Genomic DNA, 14,180 nt, shown 5'->3' on the forward strand with positions numbered 1-14,180 from the left:
GGCTCGGGTTCCATCGCCCATAGGGCCCCCTGAGCACTGCTAGAAGCTATTCCTGAGTGCAGAGCCAGGAGTTACCCCTGAGTATTGCCAGGTGTGGCCCAAAAGTCAAAAAAGGAAAAGAATAAAGAAAGTAAGAAAGAGAAAGAAAAAAGAAAGAAAGAAAGAGAGAGAAAGAAAGAAAGAAAGAAAGAAAGAAAGAAAGAAAGAAAGAAAGAAAGAAAGAAAGAAAGAAAGAAAGAAAGAAAGAAGGGAAGAAGGGAGGAAGGGAGGAAGGGAGGAAGGGAGGAAGGAAGGAAGGAAGGAAGGAAGGAAGGAAGGAAGGAAGGAGGGAGGGAGGGAGGGAGGGAGGGAGGGAGGGAAGGAAGGAAGGAAGGAAGGAAGGAAGGAAGGAAGGAAGGAAGGAAGGAAGGAAGGAAGGAATGGGGAGGGAGGAAGGAATGGGGAGGGAGGAAGGAAGGAAGGAAGGAAGGAAGGAAGGAAGGAAGGAAGGAAGGAAGGAAGGAAGGAATGGGGAGGGAGGAAGGGAGGGAAAGAGAAAGGGAGGGAAGAAGGGAGGGAGATGAGGGAGAGGAGAGAAAGTGGAGGAGGGAGAGAGGGAGGGAGGGAAGATAGGTAAGCATTGAGTGAATGAATGAATGAATGAATGAATGAGTGAATGGAGTCCTCCCGGGCACGCAGCTGGGTCCCTGCCCCAACTCACCGGGCCATGCTGGGGGCTTGCTGGCCTCTGCCGGGCCGGGGCTGGGGGTGGCCGAGTCCTCTGGAGAAGCAGCGTCTGTCGGAGCGAGGCAGGGCTGCCGACTCCTCCCTCCGCGGGCTGGGGCCTCCCCGGTCAGGCTCCAGGTCTGGCCCCAGGCCGTGCCGTCTGGGCTCTCTGACCCCCCAGCACCCGAGGGCGCGGCCTGTGACATACCTGCCGTGGGGGCCCGCGACGTCAGGGTGGGCTCGGGCAGGCCCGGGAGGTCAGAGGCAGATGGAGCGAAGGGGCTGGTGGAGCCCGGCCGGCCCGGAGACTGGGGGAGGCTCTGGACTCCGGGGCTGCAGGGAGGGGCTCTGCCGCCCGCCGGGGGCACCTGACCTACACCGCGAGGGAGAGGGCCGTGAGGAGGACCCCCCTCCAGGGCCGTCTCGGGCCACGGGGAGTCAGAGCAGAGAGGGGGCTTGGGAACACCTGGGCCAGAGAGGGGATTTTCTTTCTTTTTTTAATTTTTTTTTTTGGCTTTTTGGGTCACACCCGGCGACACTCAGGGGTTCCTCCTGGCTCTGGACTCAGGAATTACTCCTGGCGGTACTCGGGGGATGCTATGGGATGCTGGGAATCGAACCCGGGTGGGCCGTGTGCAAGGCAAACGCTGCTGTGCTATTGCTCCAGCCCCACTGGGCCCCTCTTATTTTTTTTTTTTTTTGATTTTTGGGTCACACCCAGCGATGCACAGGGGTTACTCCTGGCTCTTCACTCAGGAATTACCCCTGGCGGTGCTCAGGGGACCCTATGGGATGCTGGGATTAGAACCCGGGTCAGCCGCGTGCAAGGCAAACGCCCTCCCCACTGTGCTATCGCTCCAGCCCCGGTCCCCTCCTTTTTAAAGGCAGTTTATTCTGAAAGAGAAACTCGGCTCTGGAGTACCAGGGTTGGGGGTGGGGAGCTGGGGAGACTCAGCCCTGGGGCGGGTCACTCACCCGGACCATCTTGGGGGGCTCTGATGCTCACTTTGGCTTGGGGGGATTCTGGGGCGGGGAGGTCCTGAGGAGGGCCCGGCGGGGCGGGCGGGGGCGGGCACTCACTCTGGTAGATGAGGATGCCGGGGGTGCCTGCTCCGGGCGCGGAGATCTGCCAGAGCGTCTGGGGCATCGCGGGGATGAGCTGAAGGGGTCCGGCTGGGAGGTGCAGGCACGTCTGGGGGTCAGTGGGGAGTGGGAGCACTGCGGAGGGAGGGAGGGCGGGCGAGGAGGGTGTGACGCTCTGGCCTCCATGGTGGGCCTGGAGGCCGCCCCCTCCCTCCGGCCCTGCCAGCATCACCCCAGTGCCTCTCCGCCCAGGGGACAGGCTTGCGGGTGCTGCTTGAGCTCGGGGGCCACCAGGACTGAGTCCAGATTCGCACCTAGGACCGTGCCCAGGCCAGTGTCCAGGGGGGCTGGGAGAATACGCAATGCCAGGCCAGGGCTCAGTCCCTGCCCCTTTCCCAGTCACCCTGATTCTCTCCTGCTCTCCCCGGCTGTGAGGACCTCGGTGTCCCCCCAGAGGCGGCAGGGGAAGTGCCATGTAGGAGGGCGCGGGGCTGGGCGCCCGCTGCAGGAGGTGGCCCGGCCCTGCCACGGGGTCTTGCTCCTCCCGGGCGCCAAGGGACCCTGAGAATGGCTCTAGCGGGGGCAGCGGTGGTGGCAGGGGGTGGCGGGGGCTGCGGGGTCCTGTCTCTGGGGGTCCTCACCCGCCCCGCCCCCCTACCCCCCTCACCTGGCACCAGGACGGCCTCCTGCGGGCTCTGGCGAGATGTGGGCTCCTCGCTCAGCAGGCCGGGCGGGACCAGGGGGGGCTGGGGCAGGAGCTCGGGGACTGGCACCGCGGGTGGCTCAGCTGTGAGGGGGGTCAGAGACATCTCTGCATGAGACAGGCCGGCCTGCCTGGGGGAGGGCCGGGGAGGCGGGGCCGGCGGAGGCTCGGGGAGGCGGGGCCTAGGGAGGCGGGGCCTAGGGAGGGTTTGGGAGGCGGGGTCAGGGGAGGCGGAGTCTGGGGAGAGTTGGAGAGGCTGGGCCTGGAGAGGCGGGGCCCGAGGGAGGCTCAGGGAGGCGGGGCCTGGGGCGTGGCCTCTCCTCTGCCTGATAAGGTGGGTTGATCAGACCTGACCCCAGCAGACCCCTGGCCCCCAGCCCTCTCCTGCACTGCCGCCCTGAGCTTTCTGTATGGAGAGCTGGGGGGCAGGATGGGGCGGCGGGGCGGGGCGTGTTGGCTACAGCCTCGCCCACCCTCTGCAGCTTGGCCCTGGGCTCTGAGGCCCAAGCAGGAGGGGGGCTTCCCGGAACTGAGGCTCTCAGTCTAGCCGCTGCTAACTCCAGGCTTTGGGGAGTCAGAGATTCCCTTTTCCTCCCACTGGGGTCTTCATGGGCAGAGCCACCCATCAGACAAACAGGAACCCCCTCCCTCCCTCCCTGGGGTCTTCAAGGTGAGGGCCGTGGGATTGCCATCAGTCAGGGACTTCCTCCAGCAGACTGCCTTTTCTCACCTGGCTGGCGGTCTCCCTGCCGTTACAGTAACAACCCCTGGGATGGGATGGGGGGGTGAGTTGGGGGGAGAGGCTGCAGGAAGGTCTAGGACTCCGGACCTGGACACCTAAGGGCCAGTGCGCGTGGAGGTGAAAGGAACGGGATTCGGGCCTCACATTCAACCAAAAAAACCCTCAAAATAAAGGTGGGAAGGGCTAGCTATTTTTTTTTTTTTTTTTGGTTGGGGGATAAAAGAAGTAGAATCTCCCCGAGGAGCCTGTAAGGGATTCCTGGTCTTGCTTTCAAATCTCTTGGTGCTGCTGTGTGACCTGGGACAAATGTCACTGTCTGTGCCTTACTCACTCTTCCAAAGGCCAGTTTATGCACATATGAAGGGGGCTCTTTCCTGCCCTGAAGTCTCCCCCGCCCAGGCAGTGCAGCCCTGCCCCCACCCCGCCTAGCTGCCCTCTGCATCCCTCCTGCCCCGCCCCCTCCTCACCCAGCTTCCGGTGCTTGGGGTCTTCGGGCAGCGCTTCCTCGGGGCAGGCTGCAGAGAGAACATCCTGTCAGCAGGCCCCGGGAGTGGATCCCATCCCCCTGGAGGGGCCCTAGACCGGGCACGGGTCTGGTGTCCACGGGGAGTCTGCTGTCTGTGCAGTGAGGGGGTGAGGTGGGGGGGTGGGCTGGACAGGTGGCGCCACCGTCACACGGAGCACTGCCAGCAGAGCCCAGCTCGGCCCTACTCAGCTGCTGCCCACGTGGGGGGTGGGGGTGAGAGGAGCCAGGAAATGCGGGTGGGCTTCGGGTCACCAGGAAGGGGGCGGGGCAAACCCCAGACAGGGCAGACCAGACTTCATGGAAGTGGGGGGTCAGCCGGGGAGGTCACTTACGTCTCTTTGGGCCCCTCTGCCCGGCCTCCTCCGGGGCCTTCCCGCTCTCTCCCAGGCTGTCTTCCATGCCCATGTGTTTGCCTTGGGAGCAAAGCCAGACAACGGTGCTCACTCTGAGTGGACGCCCCTGGAGAGCCCCCTTGGCCTGTGCCCATGGGGGAGGGTCAGGGTGGGCCCCCCAGGGGCAGAGGAGGAAACAGGGTGGTGGAGCTCCCAACTCACTGAAAGCGTCTCTGCTCCAGCTGTCCGGCTGGGAGTCCTGGAAGACGTAGGAATCCAGGTCCGCTGTGCACAACAAAGGGAAGCTGTGAGCAGGGACCCCGTGTGTGGCCTCGGCCTGGACGGGCCCCAGGTGGCCTGGCACACAGTAGTGCCCAGTGGATGTCTGTGGAACAAGGAAGGCTCGGACAAGGAGGGGATGCCAACCTCAGGGATGCTTCTTTTTGTGAGAGGGTGTGCGGGCTCACACATGCACACACATGCACACTCACACGCACGCACACAGATAGAAATACACACACATGCATGCACACACATGCACACAGATAGGAATGCATGCACACTCGTGCACACACATGTGCACATGTACGTATGCACACATGCACACACTCATGCACACACATGCACACACGTGCATATGCATGCATACATGCACACACATGTATGCTCATGCACACACAGATAGGAATGCACACACATGTGCACACACGCATATGCATACACATGCACACATACATACATGGACACTCTATGCACACTCATAGGAGTGCACACATGCATGCATACACATGCACATACATGCACAAACAAATGCACACAGATAGAAATGCACACAAGCATGCACACACATGCACACATATGCACAAACAAATGCACACAGATAGAAATGCACACATGCATGCATACACGTGCACTTATGCACACTCATGCACACACATGCGCACATGTACACACATGCACACTCCTGCACACTCACACATGCATACACACAGCACACAGATAGGAATGCACACACATGTACATTCACACACCACATGCACACACACAGATAGGAATGCACACACATACTCATACACACATGCAAACACACATGCACATCCATGCACATTCGCACACACATGTGCATGCACACAGACACACATAGAAACATGTGCATCAAGGGGTGGCGCTACACCCAGGGTCAGGCTGGACCAACCCCCACACCTTCACCCGAACTGACTGTGTGATGTTGGACCAGTTCCTCCCCTCTATGAGACTCCCCAGCAGTGCTCAGGACTTACTTGTGATTCTGTGCTCAGGGATCATGCCTGGCAGTGTTCAGGGGACCATGTGGGTGTCAGAGATTGTGTTGGGATTGACCACAGGCAACCAGAAAGTGCCTTAACCCCTGTACTAGCTCATCAGCCCCCCCATAACTATTTTATTTATTTTATTTGGTTTTGGGGTGCCAGGAATTCTGGTGATACTCAGGGCTTCCTCCTGACTCTGAGCTCAGGGGCCACTCCTGGAGGGCTCAGGGGGCCAGATGGGGTGCCAGGAATTGAACCCGAACCCGTGTCAACCGCATGCAAGACAAATGCCCTCCTGCGGTGCTATGGCTCCCGCCCTCGGCCCTCCCAGGGCAATCTTTAAAGCTGTTACCCAGCCTTAGCAAACCTCCCGTTCCAGTGCTTTCCTTTTGGGGCCAGAGAAAGAGAGCGCTCAAGGGGCTGGAGTGTGTGCCCATCCCCCGTGAGGCCTGAGCACTGTTGGCAGGACCCCTCGGAGCACTGCAGCACGTGGCCTTCCCTAGACTTCCTTTTTGTGGCTGAAAATAAGACTGAAACGAGAAGGATCTCGCTGGCATTTCGGACCTGCCACTGCCGTCTGACGTGGCCTTGGTGCCACCTTCACCCTCTAAACCACCACTTCCTGTCAAAGGAGCTGCCAGCCTCCCCTCGTGCCCATGTCACTGGATGGGTGGATTCTCCCCTGGCACCTCCAAGCCTTGGGCACTTGCTCTGCATCACCTTGCCCTGATTTCTCTCTTTCTTTTTTCTTTTTGGGTCACACCAGCGATGCACAGGGCTTCCTCCTGGCTCTGCACTCAGGAATTACTCCTGGCAGTGCTCGGGGGACCCTATGGGATGCCGGGGATTGAGCGCGGGTCAGCCGTGTGCCTTGCCAACGCCCTCCCCACTGGACCATTGTTCTGGCCCACTGCCCTGATTCCTGAGCGAGGGGGGTCTGCTGAGAGGGGATGCCGTCAGCGAAAGAGAGAAAACAGAATAAAGCCTTGCCCACCCCTTCCCGACCCGAACATCTCCTCACCGATACTGTTATAGAGCTTCCTGGTCTCTTCGTCATCCTCTATGTCACAGAAGAGCCTGTGGAGCTGTTCACAGTTGATGGTGTCCTTGTCGGGCTCTGGGGGAGGAGGGGACAGTGAGAAACTGCCCGCGGAAGGACAGGCTGGGACCTCGGAGCTGTCCATGGTGCTGGGCGGGGATCGCCCTGCTTCCTGGCCCCACCGCGAGAGGGGGGCAGGGGAGGGGAGCAAGCCCACCTGAGCAGACGTCGGTCTCCTCTCCCGCCAGGTCCAGTAGTCACAGAGGTGGTACAGCTGCAGGGGGTCGGCGTTGCTGTTGAGGAGCTCCAGGTAGCCGCTTCCAGGGCCCCCAGCTCCATGGCGGTTGCACTGCCCAGAGCCTGGGAGGAAACGGTTTCCTGTCATCTCCGGGGCCGGGAAGACGCAGGCGACGAGCACCCCCTCCCCCAGCTCCTAGCTGGGAGGGCAGGGCCCTGGGGCAGCGCCGGAGCCCGTCTCTGCCCTCGCCTGTGCTCGGGGCAGCGGGGAGAGGGAAAGGATGCCTCCTCCTTCTCCTCCTCCTCCTCCTCCTCCTCCTCCTCCTCCCCTCCTCCTCCCCCTCCTCCTCCTCCTCCTCCTCCCCTCCTCCTCCTCCTCCTCCTCCTCCTCCTCCTCCCCTCCTCCTCCTCCTCCTCCTCCTCCTCCTCCTCCTCCTCCTCCTCCCCTCCTCCTCCTCTCCTCCTCCTCCTCCCCTCCCCCCCTCCTCCTCCTCCTCCCCTCCTCCTCCTCCTCCTCCTCATCCTCCTCCTCTTCCTCCTCCTCCTCCTCCTCCTCCTCCTCTTCCTCTCCTCCTCCTCCTCCTCCTCCTCCTCCTCCTCCTCCTCCTCCTCCTCCAAGGAACATCTGCACAGCAGGGGCGAGGGGCACCCAGAGTGCCACCACTGAAGTCGGGGCCCAGATGCTGCCGGCTGGCAACTGACTTCTCCGGCTGGCGCTGCTCTGATTGACCACAGCTGAGATTTCTTTTCTTTTTTTTTTTTTTTGTCTTTCTCTCTTTCTTTTTTGTGGTTTTTGGACCACACCCCGCGGTGCTCAGGGCTGACTCCTGGCTCTGTGCTCAGGGATCCCTCCTGTGGTGCTCGGGGTGGGGGGACCCTACGGGGATGCCAAGGGTCCAACCTGGCTCAGCCGCGGGCAGGGCCTCCCCGCTGTCGAAGAACGTCGCAGGACAAGGACAAACACCCACCCTCACGGCTCGCCGGGCGGAGCTGCAGCTGTAGGGCCAAGTCCCGACCTCGCCTGGGTGAGCCCACCTGAGCCTCTCGGCTGCCTGGGGCGGTGTCATCTGCGGGTCTGGCGGTGGGCACTGACCTCACCACACCTTGCCTATCGTGGTATCTGCCGGGAGTGGCATCATAACCCCGTTGCCCCAAGGGAAAGCGCCAACCGCACTTGGCACTGGTCCCCCAGGTGAGAATGAAGATGGGGGCGGGGGGGGAGGAGTCCCGGGGGGAGGGGCCATGCACAGAGCGCCGGGCACCGTGACCCTCCCACCAGGCCAGTGGCTCAGTCCTCGGGAGCACCACGAAGTGCCCTGGGGCTGCGGCCAGCCCCCCCCCCCAGGTGCCCAGGGGGGATGCGGGTGGAGGCTGCGGGGCAGACCCTGGGGGGAGGGGTGGACCCTGAGCAGAGTCGAGGGTCGGGGGCGAATCCCTTGCACTACCTGGTGTCCCCAGCACTGCCGGGAGCTAACCCCGGTGGGCCCCCCCCAAATCAACACCAAACAGGAAGTGGTTGCTAACATTCGCAGAACAGGAAGTGGCGGTGTCCGGACCACTGCAGACCCAGTTCCCTGGAAGCGTGAGGGCAGGCTTGCTAAGGGGGTGGGTGGGGCAAGGGGGGCCACGGGGCTGTTGGCGACAGGGCAGGCTCCCGGAGCCGAGAGCCCCTGCACCTTGGACGGGCTGGAACGGGAAGGAACGGAGACAGGGCTCCTGCGGACAGACAGACGGACACAGCCCAGGGCGCCCGACTAGCGCCTGCAGCTTCCAGCGAGAGGAGCAGGGCCCTGTGGACTGGCCGCTGCCCTGCGGAGGCCGCACTTTCCCACCAGGTCCCCCCAGACTCCACGGGGCCACCTCCAGGGTCCCGCGTCTGCTGCCACCAGCTGAGGGCAGGGAGGGCTGGGGGCGAGCAGAGCTGAGCTCAGAGGGGACACGGGGCCCAGCGGGCAGGAGAGGGCCAGGCCTTGCGCCCACAGCAGAGCTCCGGCCGGCGTGGGCGTCCCGGACAGACAGACAGATGACGAGAGGACGCCGAGCGTCAGGGGAACTCGACACTCTCACTTCCTGCTGGGCTTGTCACAGAGGCAGCGGAGACAGAGGGACCCAGCGAGGGGGGAGGGCTGGAAGGTGGACATGTCAAGGGGACACATCAAGGCAGAGAGGGTGTGTGTGTGTGTGTGTGTGTGTGTGTGTGTGTGTGAGACTCCATGCTGTGTGCACATGCATGCACATGGTGTGCATATCCATTTCTGTACATGTGCAAATGTGTATGTGTGCAGTGTTTGTGTGTGCATCTGTATGAACAGATATGCAGTGTGTGTAAGTGTGCATGTGTGTATGTGTATGTGTGCATATGTGTACTTATGTGCATGTGTGTATGTATATATGAGTGCATGTGTGTGTATGTGTGTGTGTGCGTGTGCTTTTGACATGGGGCATCAGGCTTTAGATCTGGAGGTCTATAGGAGTTTTTTGGTTTATTTTTGGTTTTGGGCCACACCGGCAGGTTACTCCTGCTCTGCACTCAGGGATCACTCCTGACAAGCTTGGGGGAGCCTTATGGGATGCCGGGGATCCAACCCAGGTCAGCCCTGTGCAAGGCAAACGCCTTCCCCCGCTGTACTATCTCTCCGGCCCCGTGTGGGAATTTTTCTGGCCTCGGCACCGACTCTGACCTCAGCTGCCCCATCTGACCAACAAGGCGTTGGTGGGGCTCTGGGCTCAGAGACGAGGCAGGTCAGGCCATGGGCCCCAGCGTCCCGAGCCCCCTGGGAGTGTTTCAGCCCCGCCCCACCGGCTGCTCCCCACGGCCCGCCCCCCGCCCACTGTCCACGGCCCTCAGGAATAAGCTCAAGGACCCTCTACATGTCTCCTCTGCCTGATCAGAGGCGATGGTGCAGGGGGGTGAGTGATGGGGCAGGGGTGCGGGGAAAGACGCTTCTACTCTCTCCTGCCCCACAGTGAAAGGGGGCTGCCCTGTGTGCCCCACCGTCCCTTTGCCACGGCATCCGTGGGTCCCCCGGGACTGCAGAGCCAGAAGCACTGTTGGGAGTGGGAGAGAGGGGGGGGAGAGAGACAGAGAGGGGGAGAGAGGGGGGGGAGAGGGAGAGAGAAAGGGAGAGAGGGGGGAGAGGGAGAGGGAGAGAGAGAGAAAGGGAGAGAGAGGGAGAGGGAGAGAGGAAAGGGAGAGAAAGAGCGAAAGGGAGAGAGGAGAGAGAAAGAGGGAGAGAGAGAGGGAAAGGGAGAGAGAGAAAGGGGAGAGAGAAGGAAAGGGAGAGAGGGAGAGAGGAGAGGGAGAGTGTCTGGGGGGGTACTACCTGGGTCCCCAAAGTATCCCCCACCTCCCCCACTCCTGCCCCTCCGAGCAGGCACGAGGGACATGAAAACAAGGGGCCTCCCCCCGCCCCACGGAGGGCTTCTTGAGCACTGTGGCGAGGGCGTGAAGGCCCCGCCGTGCGGGCAGGAGCCCTGAGCCCTGCTGTGGGTGGCCGGGCCGGGCTGTGTGAGCCGGGAAGCCCCTTCCCTCTCTGGTTCTCGGCGGGTCTAAGGCGCGGCTCTCACTCAGGGGTCCCGAGTGCTGCTCCGGGGGCCACACCCTGCCCCCTCCCCCCAAGGGAGCAGCACTTCACACGCGTGACCCCCACCAGCACCCGGGACACAGCTCCAGAGGGCGGTGGGGTGGGGCCCGCGCCCACCCTGACAACCCCAGTGCTGCAGCCGGGCTCTGGGTGTGCGGGGGCCGTGCGGGGGTCCCGGTCCCCCGCCATCCCCGGCCAGCGCGGCAGCTCAGGGCCCGGCCGCGTCTCTGCCCCCCCCAACCCCGCACACACACCTGCAGGCGAGTCTCTGCTCCTGAGAGCCCCTCGTTCTACTTCTCCCCAAGCAGGAAACCCTCCCAGAACCCTCTGAAGACCCCCCCCACACACACACCGAGGCCAGGCGTGAGCCTCAGACCGTGACCCGTCTGCACGGCGTCTCCCAGCATCTTGGTCTTCAGCCCCAGGACCTTGGCGTGTGCGTCCAAGCCCCGAGAACACGAGGGGGCGGGGAGGAATAACGCACAGGCTGCCCCGGGGAGGGGGTGGGGGCCTCGGGGCGGGTCTAGACACGGCTCACCCTCAGAGCCCCTGCTTCCGCCCGCCCGGAGTGTCCCTGCAAGCTCCAACGTGGACAGCCACGTCCAGCCGCCTGGAACAGAGTCTCTCGGCTTTTCCAGGAAGGGAATTTGAATCTCTTCTTTTTTTTTTTTTTTTTTGCTGAGGATGGAGGGGAATGAGGATGTTGTGGCTTGGGCAGCAGCCCCCCCACACCCCAATATCCACCCCCACCCCCCCAGCATTTCGGGAATCTGGATGTCTGGATGAGCAGTTCCCGGCACCCCGGCTGACACCCAACCTTGTCCAGGCCTGAGAATGGAGACCACACTGACGCCCAGGGCCCTCCCGGGTCCAGCTCCGAGCAGACCGTCGCCCCTGTAACGCTCGGGGCTGCAACTCGTCCCACACACAACCCTGCCCCCCGCACTGGAATTTGCTACCCAACACACCACACACACACACACACACACACACACACACACACACACACACACACACACACACATACTCTGAAATACTCAAATGTTCCCCGGACGAGCATTGCCAACACGCCCAGATTCGTGGCGCGGTGGCTTTTGTATTCAGTTTTGGTCCCCGCCTGTTCAGACACATTTCGCTGTGGCCACATTTTCCCCAAGCCCCTCTCTGCCACGCTCCAGGACCTCCGGTTTAAGAAGCTCATGCAAAAGAGAGCCTGGGACACACACGCTTGCACATGGCTGGCTCCGCGTGACCCCCCCCGCCCACTCTCTATGGTCCCCTGATCACCACCCGGAGTGACCCGGAGAGCAGAGCTGGGAGTGAGTCTGGAGCCTCGGCGGGTGAGTGAGTCCGGAGCCTCACCCCCCCACCCCCCAACAGAATAAAGCAAAGAGGGGAGTGGGCTTGCTGGGGAGATGACTCAGGTCGAGCCCCGGCACCAGATGGGCCCTGAGCACCGCAGGGAGCAATCTCTGGCAGAGCTGGGAGTCCTGTGCGCCCCCTCTGTGCGCCCCCCGTGTGCCCCCCCGCCCCCCCCAGGGAAGTGGCCCTTAGACCAGCCTTTTTTAACTACGGGTCACATGGCCACCTGGAACATTCCAAGGGAGCCCTGCTGGGAAAGAGGCTAAGAAGCAGCGCTGAGAGCACGAGGGTGGGGTGGGGGGATACGTGTCCCCCCCAATAGAGCCCCCAGACCCTCATTCCTGCCGCCCTCCCCTCTGCAGTAAGCGCTGCCGGTTTCCCTTCCCAGGCTCTCTGCTGCCCCCTGCTGCCGCCGCCTGGCCTCGCAGCGCCAGCCCCCAGCCCACCGGGGACTAGATAGGGCCCAGGTCTCCCCCGCGGTGGGTCCCCCACCCCACCCCAGGCTCTCCTCTGCCTCCTTTGGTCGTCTCTACCCACTCACTGGCCCAGGATTCACCGAAGCATTTTCCTTAAATGGACTTCTGAAAAATCGACTTATACTTCCTTTTTTTGGTGGGTGGGGGTGAGGAATCTCCGCATTGGGGACGGGGGGGGGGGGGTGCGGGGCCACTCCTGGTGACGCTCAGTTAAGTGCGGGTGCAGTGTCCTGCCGTGCCGAGGCTCACAGGGCAACCCGCAGTGCTCAAGGCCTTGGGGGCTGCACCCAGAGTGCTCGGGGTGTGCTCGCAGGGAGAGGGGCTGGGCCGAGTGCCCGCACGCGCTTGCTCCCGGTACTCTCTCCCCGGCCCCTGCATACTGGGGTGGGGCCCGGGGCCCCTCCAGCGCGACAGGCTCCACTCTGGGCTCTGTGCTCAGGACTGGCCCCTAGAGGGGGTGGGGCCATAGCACAGAGGGGAGGGGTTTGCCTTGTAAGTTCCCATCCAGGATTCGATCCCTGGAATCCCATAGGGTCCCCCTATCACCGCCAGGAGTTATTCCTAAGCGCAAAGCCAGGACGAACCCCTGATCCTTGAGGGTGTGAACCGCAAACTAAAACAAACGTGTCTTAGCGGTGCCGGGAGTCTGACGGGGGTCAGCCACAGGCGAGGCAAGGGCCTAACCCTGCACTGTCTCTTTAGCGCCATCATATATTTCTTTTTTTCCCTTCTTTTCTTTGTTTCGGGGCCACACTGATGATGCTCGGGGTCACTCCTGGTTCTGTGCTCAGGAATTACTCCTGGCAGTGCTTGGGGGACCACCCGGGCTGTCGGGGTTTGGAGCCCAGGTCTGCCGTGTGCGAGGCAAGCGCCTTCCCCGCGTCCCACCACTCCAGCGCCCTATTTCTTCCGTAAGAAAACGTCCTCGGGCCAGAGAGATGGCTCTGAGGGTCGAACACAGGCTTTGCCTTCAGAGGGGGGCTTGGCGGGGGCTGGGCTCGGTCCCCTGCACCGGAGGGTCCTCTGCGGCCGGCCCAAAGGGCGAAGGGAAAACAAGAGAACGTGAAAGTAAAAGTAGGGACGGATGCGGCAGTGCTTAGGACAGCGCACAGGCGCCGTGGCCCGAGTATCCGTCCACGGGTGACAGGACGAAGGAAGGTCTGTGCTCCACCTGCCCCCCGCCCCCCGCCCCCCTGCCCCGGCAGCCAGGCCCTGAGAACCGCCAGGCTGGGCCCGCAGAAACGCCCGGCGTGTCCTCCAAAGGGACGGTCGCTTACCGCCCATCTGCCGGATCGAGGAGTGGCTGCCAAACTTTCTCAGGGACCGGCGGGAACGGTTTCAGCTGCAGGCTGAAGCCGTTTCTCTCCCCCACCCGGCTCCTGCTGGCCTGAGGCAGAGCCTGGGTGGGTTTTGGCAAAGTGCTCCGTGAGTCACCCAAAGAGCCGCTCTTGAGAGGCGCCGCTTGTCCAGGGAGACAGAAAGGCTGAAGGCCAAGCCAGCCGCTTTCCCCGCCCTCTCTGACGACTCCCTGCCCAGCTCACCGGGACGGGACGGGGAGTTTTCCTGATCCACAGTTTGCAAAGGACTCGTGCAAGACCCGGGCCTGCTGACCCGGTGACCCTCAGGAGCAGGCCCGGACAGTGGCGAGGGCACTTGCTTCGCGTGTGACCAACCCGGGTTCAATCCCTGATACCCTGTATGGTCCCCTGAGCACTGGCAGGAGAGATTCCTGAGCACAGAGCCAGGAGTCAGCCCTGAGCATCGCTGGGTGTGGCCCCAAAACAAAAAAATCAGTAAGTCTACTGACTAGCCAAGACCTTCCCTGTGCTGGAGAGGGTCACACGCACACATCCACGTACACATGCACACACATATATGCGTACACTCATGCACACACATGAGTGCATTACTCCCAGACACGCACACACATACATGCACACACATGCACACACTCATGCACGCACACCTATGCACACATTCGTGCACACACAGGCATGCACATATTCTTGTGCACACACATGCATGCATGTACTCTTGTGCACACACATGCATGCACACATATGCACACACATGCACGCACTCATGCACTAACCCTCAGTGTA

The 14,180-nt window shown here is 62.2% G+C and overlaps 1 protein-coding gene across 1 annotated transcript in view; it reads right to left on the reverse strand.

Annotated features, from left to right (window-relative positions):
• CIITA (class II major histocompatibility complex transactivator) overlaps positions 1–13,425 on the reverse strand; it is a 28,317-nt gene extending 14,892 nt beyond the window's left edge. The window contains 11 exon segments of the mRNA XM_055137049.1: positions 701–760; positions 914–1,078; positions 1,786–1,923; positions 2,456–2,575; positions 3,701–3,748; positions 4,092–4,172; positions 4,314–4,376; positions 6,402–6,497; positions 6,637–6,675; positions 6,678–6,779; positions 13,356–13,425. Coding sequence (XP_054993024.1) covers positions 701–760; positions 914–1,078; positions 1,786–1,923; positions 2,456–2,575; positions 3,701–3,748; positions 4,092–4,172; positions 4,314–4,376; positions 6,402–6,497; positions 6,637–6,675; positions 6,678–6,779; positions 13,356–13,362 — 919 coding nt within the window. The 5' untranslated portion in view covers positions 13,363–13,425.
• Between the last annotated feature and the right edge of the window lie 755 nt (positions 13,426–14,180).

Source organism: Sorex araneus, chromosome 4 (assembly GCF_027595985.1).
Source record: "Sorex araneus isolate mSorAra2 chromosome 4, mSorAra2.pri, whole genome shotgun sequence".
In the NCBI taxonomy this organism is placed as follows: domain Eukaryota; kingdom Metazoa; phylum Chordata; class Mammalia; order Eulipotyphla; family Soricidae; genus Sorex; species Sorex araneus.